This window comes from Lactuca virosa, chromosome 4 (assembly GCF_052849685.1).
Source record: "Lactuca virosa cultivar CGN04683 chromosome 4, Lactuca_virosa_CGN04683_v6, whole genome shotgun sequence".
Classification (NCBI taxonomy): Eukaryota; Viridiplantae; Streptophyta; class Magnoliopsida; order Asterales; family Asteraceae; genus Lactuca; species Lactuca virosa.
Window position 1 is genome coordinate 103,989,846 of NC_136429.1, and position 14,748 is coordinate 104,004,593.

At 33.8% G+C, this 14,748-nt stretch overlaps 1 protein-coding gene and 1 pseudogene across 1 annotated transcript; both read right to left on the reverse strand.

The window, feature by feature from the left end:
* Positions 1-2,916: 2,916 nt before the first annotated feature.
* LOC145104851 (metacaspase-4 pseudogene) lies at positions 2,917-4,855 on the reverse strand (annotated as a pseudogene).
* Positions 4,856-11,690: 6,835 nt separating this feature from the next.
* On the reverse strand, positions 11,691-13,960 carry LOC145109960 (uncharacterized). Its single transcript, XM_079047055.1, has 9 exons — positions 13,848-13,960; positions 13,054-13,136; positions 12,931-12,965; positions 12,756-12,820; positions 12,588-12,661; positions 12,438-12,501; positions 12,292-12,327; positions 12,123-12,176; positions 11,691-11,911 (listed from the first exon to the last, which is right to left on the reverse strand). The coding sequence occupies exons 1-9, from the start codon at positions 13,851-13,853 to the stop codon at positions 11,756-11,758; spliced, it is 573 nt and encodes a 190-aa protein (XP_078903181.1). The 5' UTR covers positions 13,854-13,960; the 3' UTR covers positions 11,691-11,755.
* Positions 13,961-14,748: the final 788 nt, after the last annotated feature.

The following is a 14,748-nucleotide window of genomic DNA, read 5'->3' on the forward strand; positions in this document are numbered from 1 at the left end:
GTATAATCATTTATGATTAGACATATATGTATAATCATTTATGATTAGACATATATGTATAAACATGTATAATCATATATGATTATTGATATTTCCATATTTATACATTTATTTATGCAGTATTTCAATACATTTTAGCTATAATTTGGGTAAATATTAAGATATATGTTACTTATTAGTATAAGTTCTATTTTTGTAGTTAAAAGAATGAATTTTCAAGAAATTTATTGGAAGCCTTGGAAGTCAGAATTCATTAGAGAAGCAAGATTGGAAGAGATCTTTAGCATAATTACAATTAATAACTCGGTTAGCATGTTTTCAATCATGTGGATGATAGTTTTCTTCGTTTTAATTGTTTTCTCTTCCATAATAGTATGCTAAAAAACTCAACTTTCATTTAGGGTAGAGGGCCTTTGAAACTATGATTTGATTCTACGATTATGGATTTAATTAGTTGGTTATTCATTATATTAGCTTGATAAAGATCCTTATATGTTAAAGTTTAATCTTTTCTATTTATTGCTGAGCATTGTTAGGGTGAGATGACTATTCTATCTTGACTTGCTTGAATCATATGAACTCAATGACCATTAGGTTTATATGACTAGGACCATAAGCCTAGGGTTAAATATAAAATTGGGCAACTTTAATTTGTAAGCACATGTGTAATGACCATTTACATATTAAACTGAAGTTATGACCATTAATGACAATTTGCAATTCAAGTCTAGTATAATTCGAACTAAAAGCTGGATTGTTAAATTATTTGTTCACGAGATCACTGAGCTGGTAAATGTACTAAATCATAAGATATGGAATATGACCATTATTGTCTGTCACATTAGAAATCGGTAACCAATGAAATTAAATCCATTGCACAATCATATAAATCAACCATAGTGAATTAGCTAATCAAACCTACATGAAAGTTCTCTTTAGATTTAGTTTTCTAAAATTGTTTTTCTGCATTTCTTAGTCTGTTTTTATTCTTTAAGACATGTCTTAAGTTTTCTGAACTTGAAAAATAAGAATCCTCCCCTTTTGCATTTGTTTATTCAATAGTAGATTGTTTATTAAGAATCATTCTTCTTCCCCAAGTGTTCGACAACCCGTACTTACTAAATCTAAATTGCAAAATGAATAGGTATACTTGCCTAGTTGTGAAGTGATTTTAGAGAGACTAAGTGCAAATTAAAAGTATAAATTTTATATACGAAATTACCACATCAATTATACCTTTCCACCATATAATCATTTATTATTAGGAATACCCCGCTGCTGCCGGTATACTAGAGCGTTAGAGCGGTATGTAGCTGATGTTGAATCTCAAGATCTCTGTTTTTTTTAGAATCTCAAGTAAACCGTCCCCTATATATATATATATATATATATATATATATATATATATATATATATATATATATATATATATATATATATATATATATATATAGAGGTGAGATCCGTTGAAAATTCATAGTTTCCTAAGAATCTGATAACTATAGGTGGAACGTTAGATCAAAATTAACTCATTAATGGCATGATCGTCACATTACCAATATCATTTAATGTTTAATTTTCTGTGTTATTGGAAATATTAATAAAAATGTCTAAAAATTAACATTTTAAATCAAATTTCAGGATTTTTTATAAAAATCATAATTTTCGATTTTTTTTAAAAATGCCTATTTTTAATTTTTTTTTAGAAAACATGAACTTTAAAAAAAAATTGAATTTTTTTTAAAAAAAAAACTGCAATTCTTTTAAAAAGTAAGCTTTTAAAATTAGCAAATTAAAAAAAACTGGAATATTAAAAAAAAACTATAATTATATTAACCAAAAAAATCAACGTTTTATATGAATATATGCATATTTTTTTCAAGTGCATATATTCATATTTCTTATACTATAATATTCGTAAGTAAATCATAAAAAACTCATTTTTATTTACTAATTTATAAACACAATAATACAAGTATTTTATTCGATACAATATAAAATATAAAAAACAAAAATTGCTAAAAAATTTCTAAACATTTTCATGTCTACGTGTCAAAAAATTTCATATTTTCTTCAATTTATCACTTTTCACCTTTTCAATATTTTCCACAAACTCTTCCAAATCTATAAGATTTTTTTTATTAATGCAAGAACATTCACAAAAATGCATATTTATATATCATGTAAGAGACTATCTTATGTAAGATTCACATGTGATTGTATCTTTTAAGATTCAAATATGAAATTCACAAGAAAATTTTAAAAAATAATTAACGAAGAACACTCATATAAAATACATGTGTGCATATAGACATAATTCATATGTGATTCACTTGTGATTTGCATTTGAATCACATGTAATTCATATGTGATTCAGTGGTGATTTACATATAAATTGCATGTGATTCATATGTGAATTAAATGTGATTTACATGATATGATTCACATGTGATTCATATGTGAATTACATGTGAATCACATGTAATTCATATGTGATTCACTTGTAATTTACATGTGAATCACATGTCATTTACATGTGAATCATATGTAATTCATATGTGATTCACTTGTGATTTATATGTGAATCACTACACACTTATAGTCTTGTTTCAAATTAATTACTAAAATATTATACCATTTCACACAAATCACATGATGCATATGTAAATTACATGTGATTGACATGTGATTCATTTGTGAATTACTTGTGATTAAATGTGAATCACGTGTAATTCACATGTGATTCACTTTTGATTTACTTGAAAATCTTAAAAAAAAACAATTGAATTTGTACAGCAAGCCCAATTTTATCCATTTTTTCTTTTCTTGATGACAAAATTGCATTTCATGTCTAAAAGTAATTGCTTATCTTATTCAGATAGTTCATTCAGTCCAACAAAAAAAGTAAGTTTGTGTTTATACATCACTTACATGGAACCTGTCTAAGAGGACTTTCATGAACTTCTTCTACTTTAGACTGGAATCGTCACCAAATATATCAAACAATGTTGGTCTCACTTTCCCGACATTTATATCGTATCTCCCGGTTTTTCGCTTGAGTATTTCGATTAGGGTTGAAAGAGGAAAATATTTTCTCTTAACTTCATCATCACCTTCATAAGTAACTTCTTCTTCTACTTCCTCTTTGTCCTCGCGATTCTTATGGCGAAATGCAGAAGGGATGTGAATACCCGGGATTCTAGTGCACCTACTGTGGTTTTATGGAAAAAGCTACTTAGTTTAAAACTTGATTCGCTTCCTTTGTATTCTTCTAAATCCTTTTTGTATCTCTCATCGATCTGTTCTTTAGCCTAGTAAATTAATCCACCACTGTGACATGAATCTGATATAATAGTGATTCTACAACCATGGGGAACTTTGTCCAAAAGGTCCCTGAAGTCGTCATCTGTAATCACGCGCAATAATACAACACAAAATATGGTTATCACAAGTGAATTCCCTCTATCAGAGAAATGAATATATGTTAATGAATTCATGTCGATCTAGTAGTTGCAAATATGAAAGTAATCGAGAACAGAAACTTTTTAGGCATGATCCATCAGTTCCTGACGTAGTCATGGTAATTCTTTCATATTTATAAAAAGTTGAATATAATCCATATAAGCATTTGAGAACCGATGATTGATGCACGATTAATTTGAATGCCTAGAATTTAGACAAGTCGTTAGATAATCAGCAAGAACTTTTAACCATTTGGTAGAACTTGAAGTCAAACTGCTAAATCACTCATAAAAATTCCTAAATCCATTGATTTTGAGATATATATATATATATATATATATATATATATATATATATATATATATATATATATAATTCACTAAAACAAACATCAAATTCTAATCAACCACAAGTACATTCATCAAAGCAAGTATCATACTATTAATTAGGTTGAAGTCGATGGGAACGATACACTCCTCATATTCGGTATCGTCGTCGTCACCGGTCTCGGCTGGAAGGCGAGTGTCGTGTCCGCTGTAATGAACGATGAGGAAGTCACCAGGCTCTGCCGATTGGACGAGTTCATCGAGTGCTTGGCGGATGTTACGACCGGTAGGCTGGGTATGTAACGCCCGTAGATCAGGGCTAGTCAATTTAGAGACGATAAGCGTCAAAAAAATGACTTTTTGATGGAAGATTATTTAGAAGGAGTAATATTAACTAAGTTGTAGTATATGTTACAAGGGTTCCGTACCTATAAAGAATGCTGAAATCCGAGTTATAACGAAGAAGTTATGACATGTCGAAGTTTCGCGACAGAACCGACACGGCACAGTGCGACGTAAATAGTGTATTTACGATGAAGTGATTTTTAGCCGAAACAATCTAAACAAGAATCTAAGATCTCGTCGATAGTATTGCAACGATAAAAAGATAGACGAAAACGGACGTCGTATGAAGAAGTTATGAGTTTATAACGTAGTTTTCTTGTCCCGGCCTAATAAAAATAAATATAATAAACATTAAAGTCAAAATTAGCCGACGAAGTCTAAACGAGAGTTGTAGAGCATAATCTCACCTACACGTGGATATAAAGAACGTCGAAAACGGAGCTCGTATGAGAAAGTTATGAATTTTTGAAGTTCGGGGCGCGAACCCCAACACTGTGTCAGAGTTCACGACATGAAAAAGGGGTTCACGACGTTAACTCAGTGCTGACATCTTCTAGAGCCTGACAGACTAAACATCACGACTACGCACCTGATGACCTCCAAGGTCACGACGTGAAATGATGGTTCACGACGTGAAAACTGAATTTTCAGCCCTATAAATAGAAAGTGAAGGCAGCCGGTTTTGGTTGCTAATTTCTCAACCTCTCTCCTACTCTACTCATCTTTAAGCCATCTTTTAGCCCCCCGAAGCCCCGGTATCATCCCCGATACCCGAAGCGAGTCCCGAAGCTCCGAAGATCCCGAGAAAAAGAGTTTCAAGCCGAAGCTCTGCCCGCGAGAAACCCGGTGTGTGAAGATATCCCGGTTTCACCGAGGAATTTCTACTTGAAGAGTCGTAGTGCTGTCCGATAATCGTCTTATCAAGTGAGTGTGTGGTTACTTTCTTCTAACACATAGATATGAAGTAATTGCTATGAAATACGTGTTATGTGTTTATATATATTGTTTGTTTACTTGAGATGGATGTTGAATGAATGTTTTATACAGGTTTTTAAATGGTTTAAACTGTATAAAGAATTTTTATCTACAAATATGTTGGGTAGAACATGGGTAGACGAAATAGTTGGTGTGTGATGAAGGATGAGTTTGAGGATGAGACGAAAGATGATATAGATCATGAGATGAGGGTGACAGGTGAAAAAAAATGAGTGAAACCTTTACCCAAACGATGACCCCGTCATTCAGCAGAGTAGGGATGAAAACCATGGACTATTCTAGACAGTCCAGTGGAACACTAGCAAGCTCGCAACTTGTAGGTGTTGTGAACGATGTGTTCACCGGTGTACTCTAAAAACCCTGGCAGCTATGGACTTAGTGCCTTATATAAATACAATGGTACCTATGGATTTAGTACTGTGTAGATGAACCTTGGTAGCTATGGATTTAGTACTGTGTAGATGAACCTCGGGCATCAATGGACTTTGTGCCAATTCCTTAGGTCAATCCTTAGGAATGAATGAAGGATAGTTGATTCTTAGGGTACAACCTTAAGAAATAAAGAAGATAATGGGGATGGGTAATTGGGTTTATTGTTTGATGATTAAATATAATAATTATATCATTGTGGGTTGAAAACCCTATATGCTCATCAGGCTCCCAAGCCTGACCCACTCAGTTTTCTTTGTATCACATGTAGTGGCACAATAGCATAAGTTGGTTGGCATGACGAGAGATTTTGGATTATAGATCAGTAGTTATAAATACCTGTTGTAAGGTCTATTTTATACTGTTTATGCTTTTGGTCTGTATCGGAACATGACATCTCGAGATTTCGTTATTTAATGAAAATACATTTGTTTAAAGAAATGCTTTGATAAATTCTTATCATATTTTGTTTTGGGAACAAATTCTGCAACACTTTTAATAAAAGAAATACTCTGATTTTAAAGCAAAGCATAAACAAAAATCGGTCTTTTCTGGCCGTGAAATTGGGGATGTCACAGTTGGTATGAGAGCATTAGTTTAAGCGAACTAGGAATTTGTAGGATTTCTAGACGTAAACTTAGAATGCTAAGCGATGATTGTGAGATGAGTGTCTACAATATTTTAGACACGAGCACTAGTATATTTTAAGAAAGATGCCTAAAATGCTTTTATGTGCTAAATGTTATATGTTTGTTATATATGATATTGTTTGTTCGGATCTATGGTCTGTTGCCGACCAGATCTGGAAACCTTATGTGTTTAGGATTCTAAGCGTACGACTACGGTATTAGAACTAGCATGTAAACATTTCAGAGTGATAAGGATGATTTGAATCTCTATCGTGAATGAGGATGTAAATTCACCTTATTCAGTGTATAGATCAAAAATGGCAAGAACAAGAAGCGGAGTTGGAAACGCAAACGAAAACAGGAATCAACCACCAGTGGTTGAGCAAGTAGCTGTGGTAGCAGCAGTACCTGAGCCAATGACAATGGCTGGGGTACAAGCGATGATTCAAATGATGTTGGATCGTCATATGGAGGAAACTAAACGTCTGCTTCAGCAGAATCGTGAAGAACTTTCAATGCCGATTGAACAGCCCAAATTGAATGAAGGGCATTCGGAAGGAGGAAACTTCAGTGGGATTGTTAGTCAAGCCAACCCACCAATAGATAGACGAAACAATCAGGATGGAGGAAATGACGGACGCGGGTGCAAGTACAAATATTTCATGGCATCCAAACCGTCGTGTCTATCTGGAAGCCCGACACCAGTGGAAGTTATGGACTGGATCTCTGAGATGGAGACAATGTTGAGAGTTGCGAGTGTAGCAACAGACAGAAAATTGCTCTCGCGATTCCTCTGTTAAAGTTTGGAGTGCTGAACTGGTGGAAGCTACTAGCGGGTTCGATGCCCAAGGGAGAAGCTAGCAAGATATCTTGGGAAGATTTTGTGGTGCAACTAAAGATGCAATACTACTCTGAGCAGGATCTTCTGGAAATCAACAATGAGTTCTAGAATTTGAAGAAGGGAAGATTGAGCGTCACCGAGTACGCTACTAATTTTACGGAGAAAATGAAGCTTGTTCCCTACCTACTTCCAACGGAACTTTCCAAGGTCAACAAGTTTTCCAATGGATTACCAGCGGACTTTGGTCCAATGGTCAAGCAAGCAACCACTTTGAAAGCCGCCATCTGGGCAGCCAGGAATGTTGAGACCCAAATAAAGGAAAAGGGTCTGGAGAAAGCTGAAGTTGGCGAGAAGAGGAAGCTTGAAGGATCCTCAAGACCTGATAGTAAGGGAAACTTCGCAAAGTCTAACCCGGATGACCAGAGGTATGGAGCCAAGTGGTGTGAAAAGTGCACGAAGAAGCACTTTGGAACATACAACGAAGAAGTAACCTGTTACAAATGTGGAAGGATCGGCCACTATTCCACGAATTGTACACATAATGATAAGGTATGCTACGGATGCGGAGGCAAGGGGCACATGTCTAGAGACTGCCCAAAGAAAAATGGGGTAGCAAGGCTAGAGGCACCACCAAAGCCAAGGACATTCCACATGATCCTCGACGAAGCAGACAATAACGCGAGGAATCAGGAATAAGGATTTCGTATCCAAAGATCAAATTATGAAGTAACAATGTGAATATTAACTTATGGTGTAGCCTATTAAAGGCATAGTATAGGGTGAACTTGAACTTTTGTGTAATAGTTTCAAGAATTAATATAAACCCTGGTTTTGTTATCTGATGTATTGAACGACACCTATCGGAATATATCGAAGGTGGTATCTTGCCTTAGTTTATGTCTGATAAAATAACAGTACGTTTAAGGGAGTACGGTACGTCTGAAGTACACCTTCGATTGGCAGGATGATGGAACGATTGGTGTAATTCTTGAAGTTGTCCCATCGTCTGGAATTTCCATCGCCAACCGAGTTGAATTAGAATTGATGATTGAAGATACGCATGGAAGAAGTCCTAGTAGAGTCTAGGAGAATTTGTATGATTAATTGGACACATTCGTATGTGTTAAATTGTTTTGTGATTTTAGGACTTGGGGACTGCGAGACAATACTTGGGACGAGTATGAGTAGGTGTGAATAGTAGTAGAGATCTATACTACTGGAAGTACAGGACTCGCGCTTGGATCAGGGAAAGTCACAAGGTTACCGAGAAGCTAGTGATTGATTCCGTTTTTATTCAAGTATGTCGGTACCATTGTTTCGGTAATGACTAAGAAGATGATTGATATTCTGACCCTAGTGGTCATATCAAATTGAGTCCGACTACGATGAGTTGTTACGTGGTTCCGAGAACCAAGTTCGATGTAGCATCTGACTTAAGCCGGAAAATTAAAATCAAAGTGATCAATTGTATCGCGCTCGTTGTTAAAGAAGTTAGTAGCTAGAAATGCTACATGCAAAAATGTGATCATATCACATTAGAATATGAAGGAAGGTATATTCCATTCTGGAATTTGACTCTAAGAGACTTGAATCTAAGCGTTGCACCATACGATGAAAGATCATTAGAGCATGACCCATCGGTCTGTTACAATAGATAAGGGAAAGTAGTTATCCTAAGAAGAAGAAGGAGTCCTCAATAAGGATTTATTTTGTAACTTGTAGGTTACGATTGAAAGTCCAACATAGTACGAAGAACAGGTCCAAGATTTAGCATCATGGTTATTACTTGGGATGGAAAGATAACGTATGGAATCATTATACAAGCCCTATTTTCGTTGATGATTCCGGTACGTAATCATCCTAAGGGGGAGATAATTGTAACGCCCGTAGATCAGGGGTAGTCAATGTAGAGACGATAAGCGTAAAAAAAATGACTTTTTGATGGAAGATTATTTAGAAGGAGTAATATTAACTAAGTTGTAGTATATGTTACAAGGGTTCCGTACATATAAAGAACGCTGAAATCCGAGTTATAACGAAGAAGTTATGACCTGTCGAAGTTTCGCGACAGAACCGGCACGACACAGCGCGACGTAAATAGTGAATTTACGATGAATTGATTTTTAGCCAAAACAATCTAAACGAGAATCGAAGATCTCGTCATTAGTAGTGCAACGGTAAAAAGACAGACGAAAACGGACGTCGGATGAAGAAGTTATGAGTTTATAACGGAGTTTTTCTGTCCCGGCCTACTAAAAATAAATATAACAAAAATTAAGTTCAAAACTAGCCGACGGAATCTAAACGAGAGTTGTAGAGCATAATCTCACCTACGCGTGGATATAAAGAACGTCGAAAACGGAGCTCGTATGAGAAAGTTATGAATTTCTGAAGTTCGGGGCGCAAACCCCAACACTGTGTCAGAGTACACGACGTGAAAAAGAGGTTCACGACGTTAACTCAGTGCTGACGTCTTCTAGAGCCTGACAGACTAAACATCATGACTACGCACCTGATGACGTCCAAGGTCACGACGTGAAATGATGGTTCACGACGTGAAAACTGAATTTTCAGCCCTATAAATAAAAAGCGAAGGCAGCCGGTTTTGGTTGCTAATTTCTCAACCTCTCTCCTACTCTACTCATCTTTAAGCCATCTTTTTGCCCCCCGAAGCCCCAGTATCATCCCCAATACCCGAAGCGAGTCCCAAAGCTCTGAAGATCCCGAGAAAAAGAGTTTCAAGCCGAAGCTCTGAAGATATCCCGGTTTCACCGAGGAATTTCTACTTGAAGAGTCGTAGTGCTGTCCGATAATCGTCTTATCAAGTGAGTGTGTGGTTACTTTCTTCTAACACATAGATATGAAGTAATTGCTATGAAATACGTGTTATGTGTTTATATATATTGTTTGTTTACTTGAGATGGATGTTTAATGAATGTTTTATACAGGTTTTTAAATGGTTTAAACTGTATAAAGAATTTTTATCTACAAATATGTTGGGTAGAACATGGGTAGACGAAATAGTTGGTGTGTGATGAAGGATGAGTTTGAGGATGAGACGAAAGATGATATAGATCATGAGATGAGGGTGACAGGTGAAAAAAATGAGTGAAACCTTTACCCAAACGATGGCCCCGTCATTCAGCAGAGTAGGGATGAAAACCATGAACTATTCTAGACAGTCCAGTGGAACACTAGCAAGCTCGCAACTTGTAGGTGTTGTGAACGATGTGTTCACCGGTGTACTCTAAAAACCCTGGCAGCTATGGACTTAGTGCCTTATATAAATACAATGGTACCTATGGATTTAGTACTGTGTAGATGAACCTTGGTAGCTATGGATTTAGTACTGTGTAGATGAACCTTGGTAGCTATGGATTTAGTACTGTGTAGATGAACCTCGGGCATCAATAGACTTTTTGCCAATTCCTTAGGTCAATCCTTAGGAATGAATGAATGAATGAAGGATAGTTGATTCTTAGGGTAAAACCTTAAGAAATAAAGAAGATAATGGGGATGGGTAATTGGGTTGATTGTTTGATGATTAAATATAATAATTATATCATTGTGGGTTGAAAACCCTATATGCTCATCAGGCTCCCAAGCCTGACCCACTCAGTTTTCTTTGTATCACATGTAGTGGCACAATAGCATAAGTTGGTTGGCATGACGAGAGATTTTGGATTATAGATCAGTAGTTATAAATACCTGTTGTAAGGTCTATTTTATACTGTTTATGCTTTTGGTCTGTATCGGAACATGACATCTCGAGATTTCGTTATTTAATGAAAATACATTTGTTTAAAGAAATGCTTTGATAAATTCTTATCATATTTTGTTTTGGGAACAAATTCTGCAACACTTTTAATAAAAGAAGTACTCTGATTTTAAAGCAAAGCATAACCAAAAATCGGTCTTTTCTGGCCGTGAAATTGGGGATGTCACAGTTGGTATCAGAGCATTAGTTTAAGCGAACTAGGAATTTGTAGGATTTCTAGACGTAAACTTAGAATGCTAAGCGATGATTGTGAGATGAGTGTCTACAATATTTCTAGACGTAAACTTAATGTTGCATTGTATTATGTATTTAGTTCCTCTGACATTGCAATAAAACTACGGGTCTTAAAAGAATAAATTTTGGACAAAACTTGCAAATTTGAGTGAATTAGTAAATCATATGGATTAAATCCGCAACAAAATGCAATGAATTATGGAAGACTTCAAAAAAGGAGCCAAAATTTAAATATCAATCTTAATGCATTTAAATAATAATTTTATATAAACAATTTAAATTAATAATAATTAGATGGTATCATATTTATCTTCAAAATTAATCTTTATGCAACAATTTACTAGTTGTTTCTTAATATCTAATTATTTTGATCCTAAAAATTGAAAATAATATTTATCAAATAAATACAAAACTTATTAGTGTTGCTCCACCATAAAACCACAATATGGAATGTTAGATGGTGTTTCACCGTAGATGATAACTTTACTTATTAAAAAAAAAATAATAAATAAAAACAATACTTGTATATGATTTAACATTCATGCAAAATGTCATCCACAATCAAGAAAAAAAAAACCATATCTCAAAATTTCTTAGTGATTCAACCTTTGTCTTGGACAAGGTTAAAATAAATAATTATCGAAAAAAGAAGCCGAAAAATGAGTTTTTTTTACCACATCTCGATGTTTAAGACTTTAATTCCACATTTTTGTGATCAATAATCATTATTTTCATCACCACCATCATAATTATAATCATAATCATAATCATAATCATAATTATAATTGCAAGACTCCTGTTCATTATCATAACTCTTCCATTCATTACCATCACTTTTGCTACATTCATCTTCTTCCTTCACCGGAATTGGCTGCAAGAAAAGTGAATAATATATATGAATAAAATAGCTTATGATTAGAACAAATTAATGTAAGATGCTATAATAAACAAGTAAATAAAAGTATATTGCTATTTCTTGCATTTAAAACACTACTTTTTAATTATAATAAAAAATTTTACAATATCAAATATGGATGCAAATTTTTTTTATATCCAAATCAATAGTTCAACAACTTGATTACCTTTTCCCCTAAGAGTGTATTTATTACATCATAATTCATTTTTGAACTCGACCCCTGCAATACAGACAAAAGAAATAGTAATGTCAGAAAATAATTTAATGAAAATCTTTATAGTTTGTAGATTAATTTAAAAAGAGTATCACATGGTAACAAAGTTATTGTGACAAACCTTTTTAGTTTGAGCAAGCTTCGGTCTTTTGTCTTTCTGGTTAACAAAGAATACAAATTATTTTTAAAAAAATAATTAAATTAAATTCAAATAGTAAAAATACTAAACCGAATCATATGTGAAGAGGCTATTTTTAGAAATCTTACCCCTCCTGTAGCATTCTTGACATTTTTATCTTCCAACAATACTTTCCCACAATCAACACAATGTCTAATAAATTATACCCCATGGTTAATTAAAAAGAGAAAACAAAAAAAATAAATAAAAGGGAAATTATTATGGTGAATACTACTTACATGATTCCACTGGTATGATCAAGAGCTATATGACTTTTCGTTATACAATGAGAACACCAAATTGTCTCTCTTCCCTGAAATTATCTATCATCAATCTTAAAGAACATCAGAATTTATAATGTTTCTATTTTAGTAACTTTATGCTTAAAATGTTCTGAAAGTATGAACCTTATAATGTTGTGTGGCATGTGAAATCCTATTATTGTATATCGATTCATTAGTTGTTAAATTCCCTGCAGCATAAAACAAGTGAGACAAATTACAAAAATATTAAAAGTAACAGAAATGATATAATTATGAAAATAATTTCTTAAAAAAGGATACATGATATATGACAATGTACCTTCAAATAAAATTTTCCCACAATCAAGGCATGATCTGAAATGTAAAATCATGACATTCATTCAGTTGAACCACAAGGGTAAAATGGTCAAAAAAGTCAATGAATGTTGGTAAAACTACTCACGTATTGTTGGTGGGATAATCATGAGATGTGTTACAAATCCTTCCACAATGAGAACACCATGCCATCATTCTTCCATCTTTTATCTACCACAAAAAGAAAGGATGTATATATATAATCAATCAGATATACGCATAATTAATTAAATTTATAGTATATAATTAGAGCGCATGCTATAATCAATCAAAAAGATTACAAGATTACGAGTTTCTAACACTAACAGGGTGATCTTGATTGTAATACGTGAAAACAGTACTTTATAAAAACATTGATTAAGACATTTACGAAATGTCAAATCTCATATCATCAAATACCAAGATCCTATTGCTAAATAGCTAATGGAAATCAGAGTATGTTGTTCGATGATTATTTAGTTGTCCAAGTAATCCATCTCTGCAAATTTAAAAGATTTGGGAAACCACAAAAAAATAGATTCTTGGAGCATTGCTTGATTGTTTATCATCAACATTTTCGTTCGACTTTAATCGGTTTGTATTCTGTTGGGACTTTCATCGAACACATCAAACCCACTATAATCTCAGCAACTTAGATAAAGAAGTTGAAGCAAGATATGTACATTATTCAAGAATCTCATTATAAGATAATTAAATCAAACAAAGGAATTAATTTCCTTCTCAATTGAAAGACTTCCCGGAGTTTGATGTTCGCCGGAAGATTGAAGATGGTGGGAGTGAAGTTACAAGTGATGAAGTGAGAAGGAATTAAGGAAAGGACTTGGTTTCTTTGTTAAAGGACATGTTAATGTTAACGAGTAGGTGAAATCACAGAAAACTTACCGGCATTGACGATGTAAAACAGTGGCGGCGGCCGGTGGTGCAATAGAGTTTGAGAAGGTGGTGCTACTGACGGTTTCTTGTGAGAGTGGCGATTTGCCCGCAATTTTGTGTTGATGGTGACATCACCAATTGGGCTATGAATATGGGCCACACATTCAGAATGGAATCCCATGAATGAATTACAAAAAATAACCTCCAAAGTCAGCCACCAACAGGTTTAGTACTTCAATTTTTGTTTCTGAAAAAGGAATATGGATCGATTGCATTCTAGTTTATCCCAATAAATGCGAAATATTTGGTAACTACTCAATCCAAATCTATTTTTACTTGTTGAATCATTACTTAAAACTAAAAGTTATGGTATGGTAACAAAGTCCTGTTTATTTTCTCATTATTATATATATATTAAAGTTCTCATTATTATATATATATTAAAGTGGAGAAAGAAAGGAATAGTAAACTTGGGATACTTTATCCAAGTTTGGTCCCTTGATTTACATATCCGGTCCCTGTACTTCTTTAATTAATTTATTCATGTCCTTTTATTTGTGTTCCATTCTACTTTCCATTTTTTTGGCAGAGTTGGTCCCTGTATTATTGTTGGAAGTTAGGAATACTAAATTTGGATGTTTTTTTGGCATCTTTGGTCATTATTCTTTACCCATTTTGACACTTTTGGTCCTTGCAATCAATATTTTTACACTTTTTTTGGAACCTTTTAATATTTAAAGTTTGGCCACAAAACTTTAACGGTTTGACAACTTTGATCCCTTTTCTAAAAAGTTGTTAATTCTTACCCCTTTAATTCTTTAGCCATTTTCACACTTCTGGTCCTTGCAGTCAAAACTTTTACATTTTTTGTCCGGGACAAAGCCCAGACTTTTCATCCTTGCACTTTCTA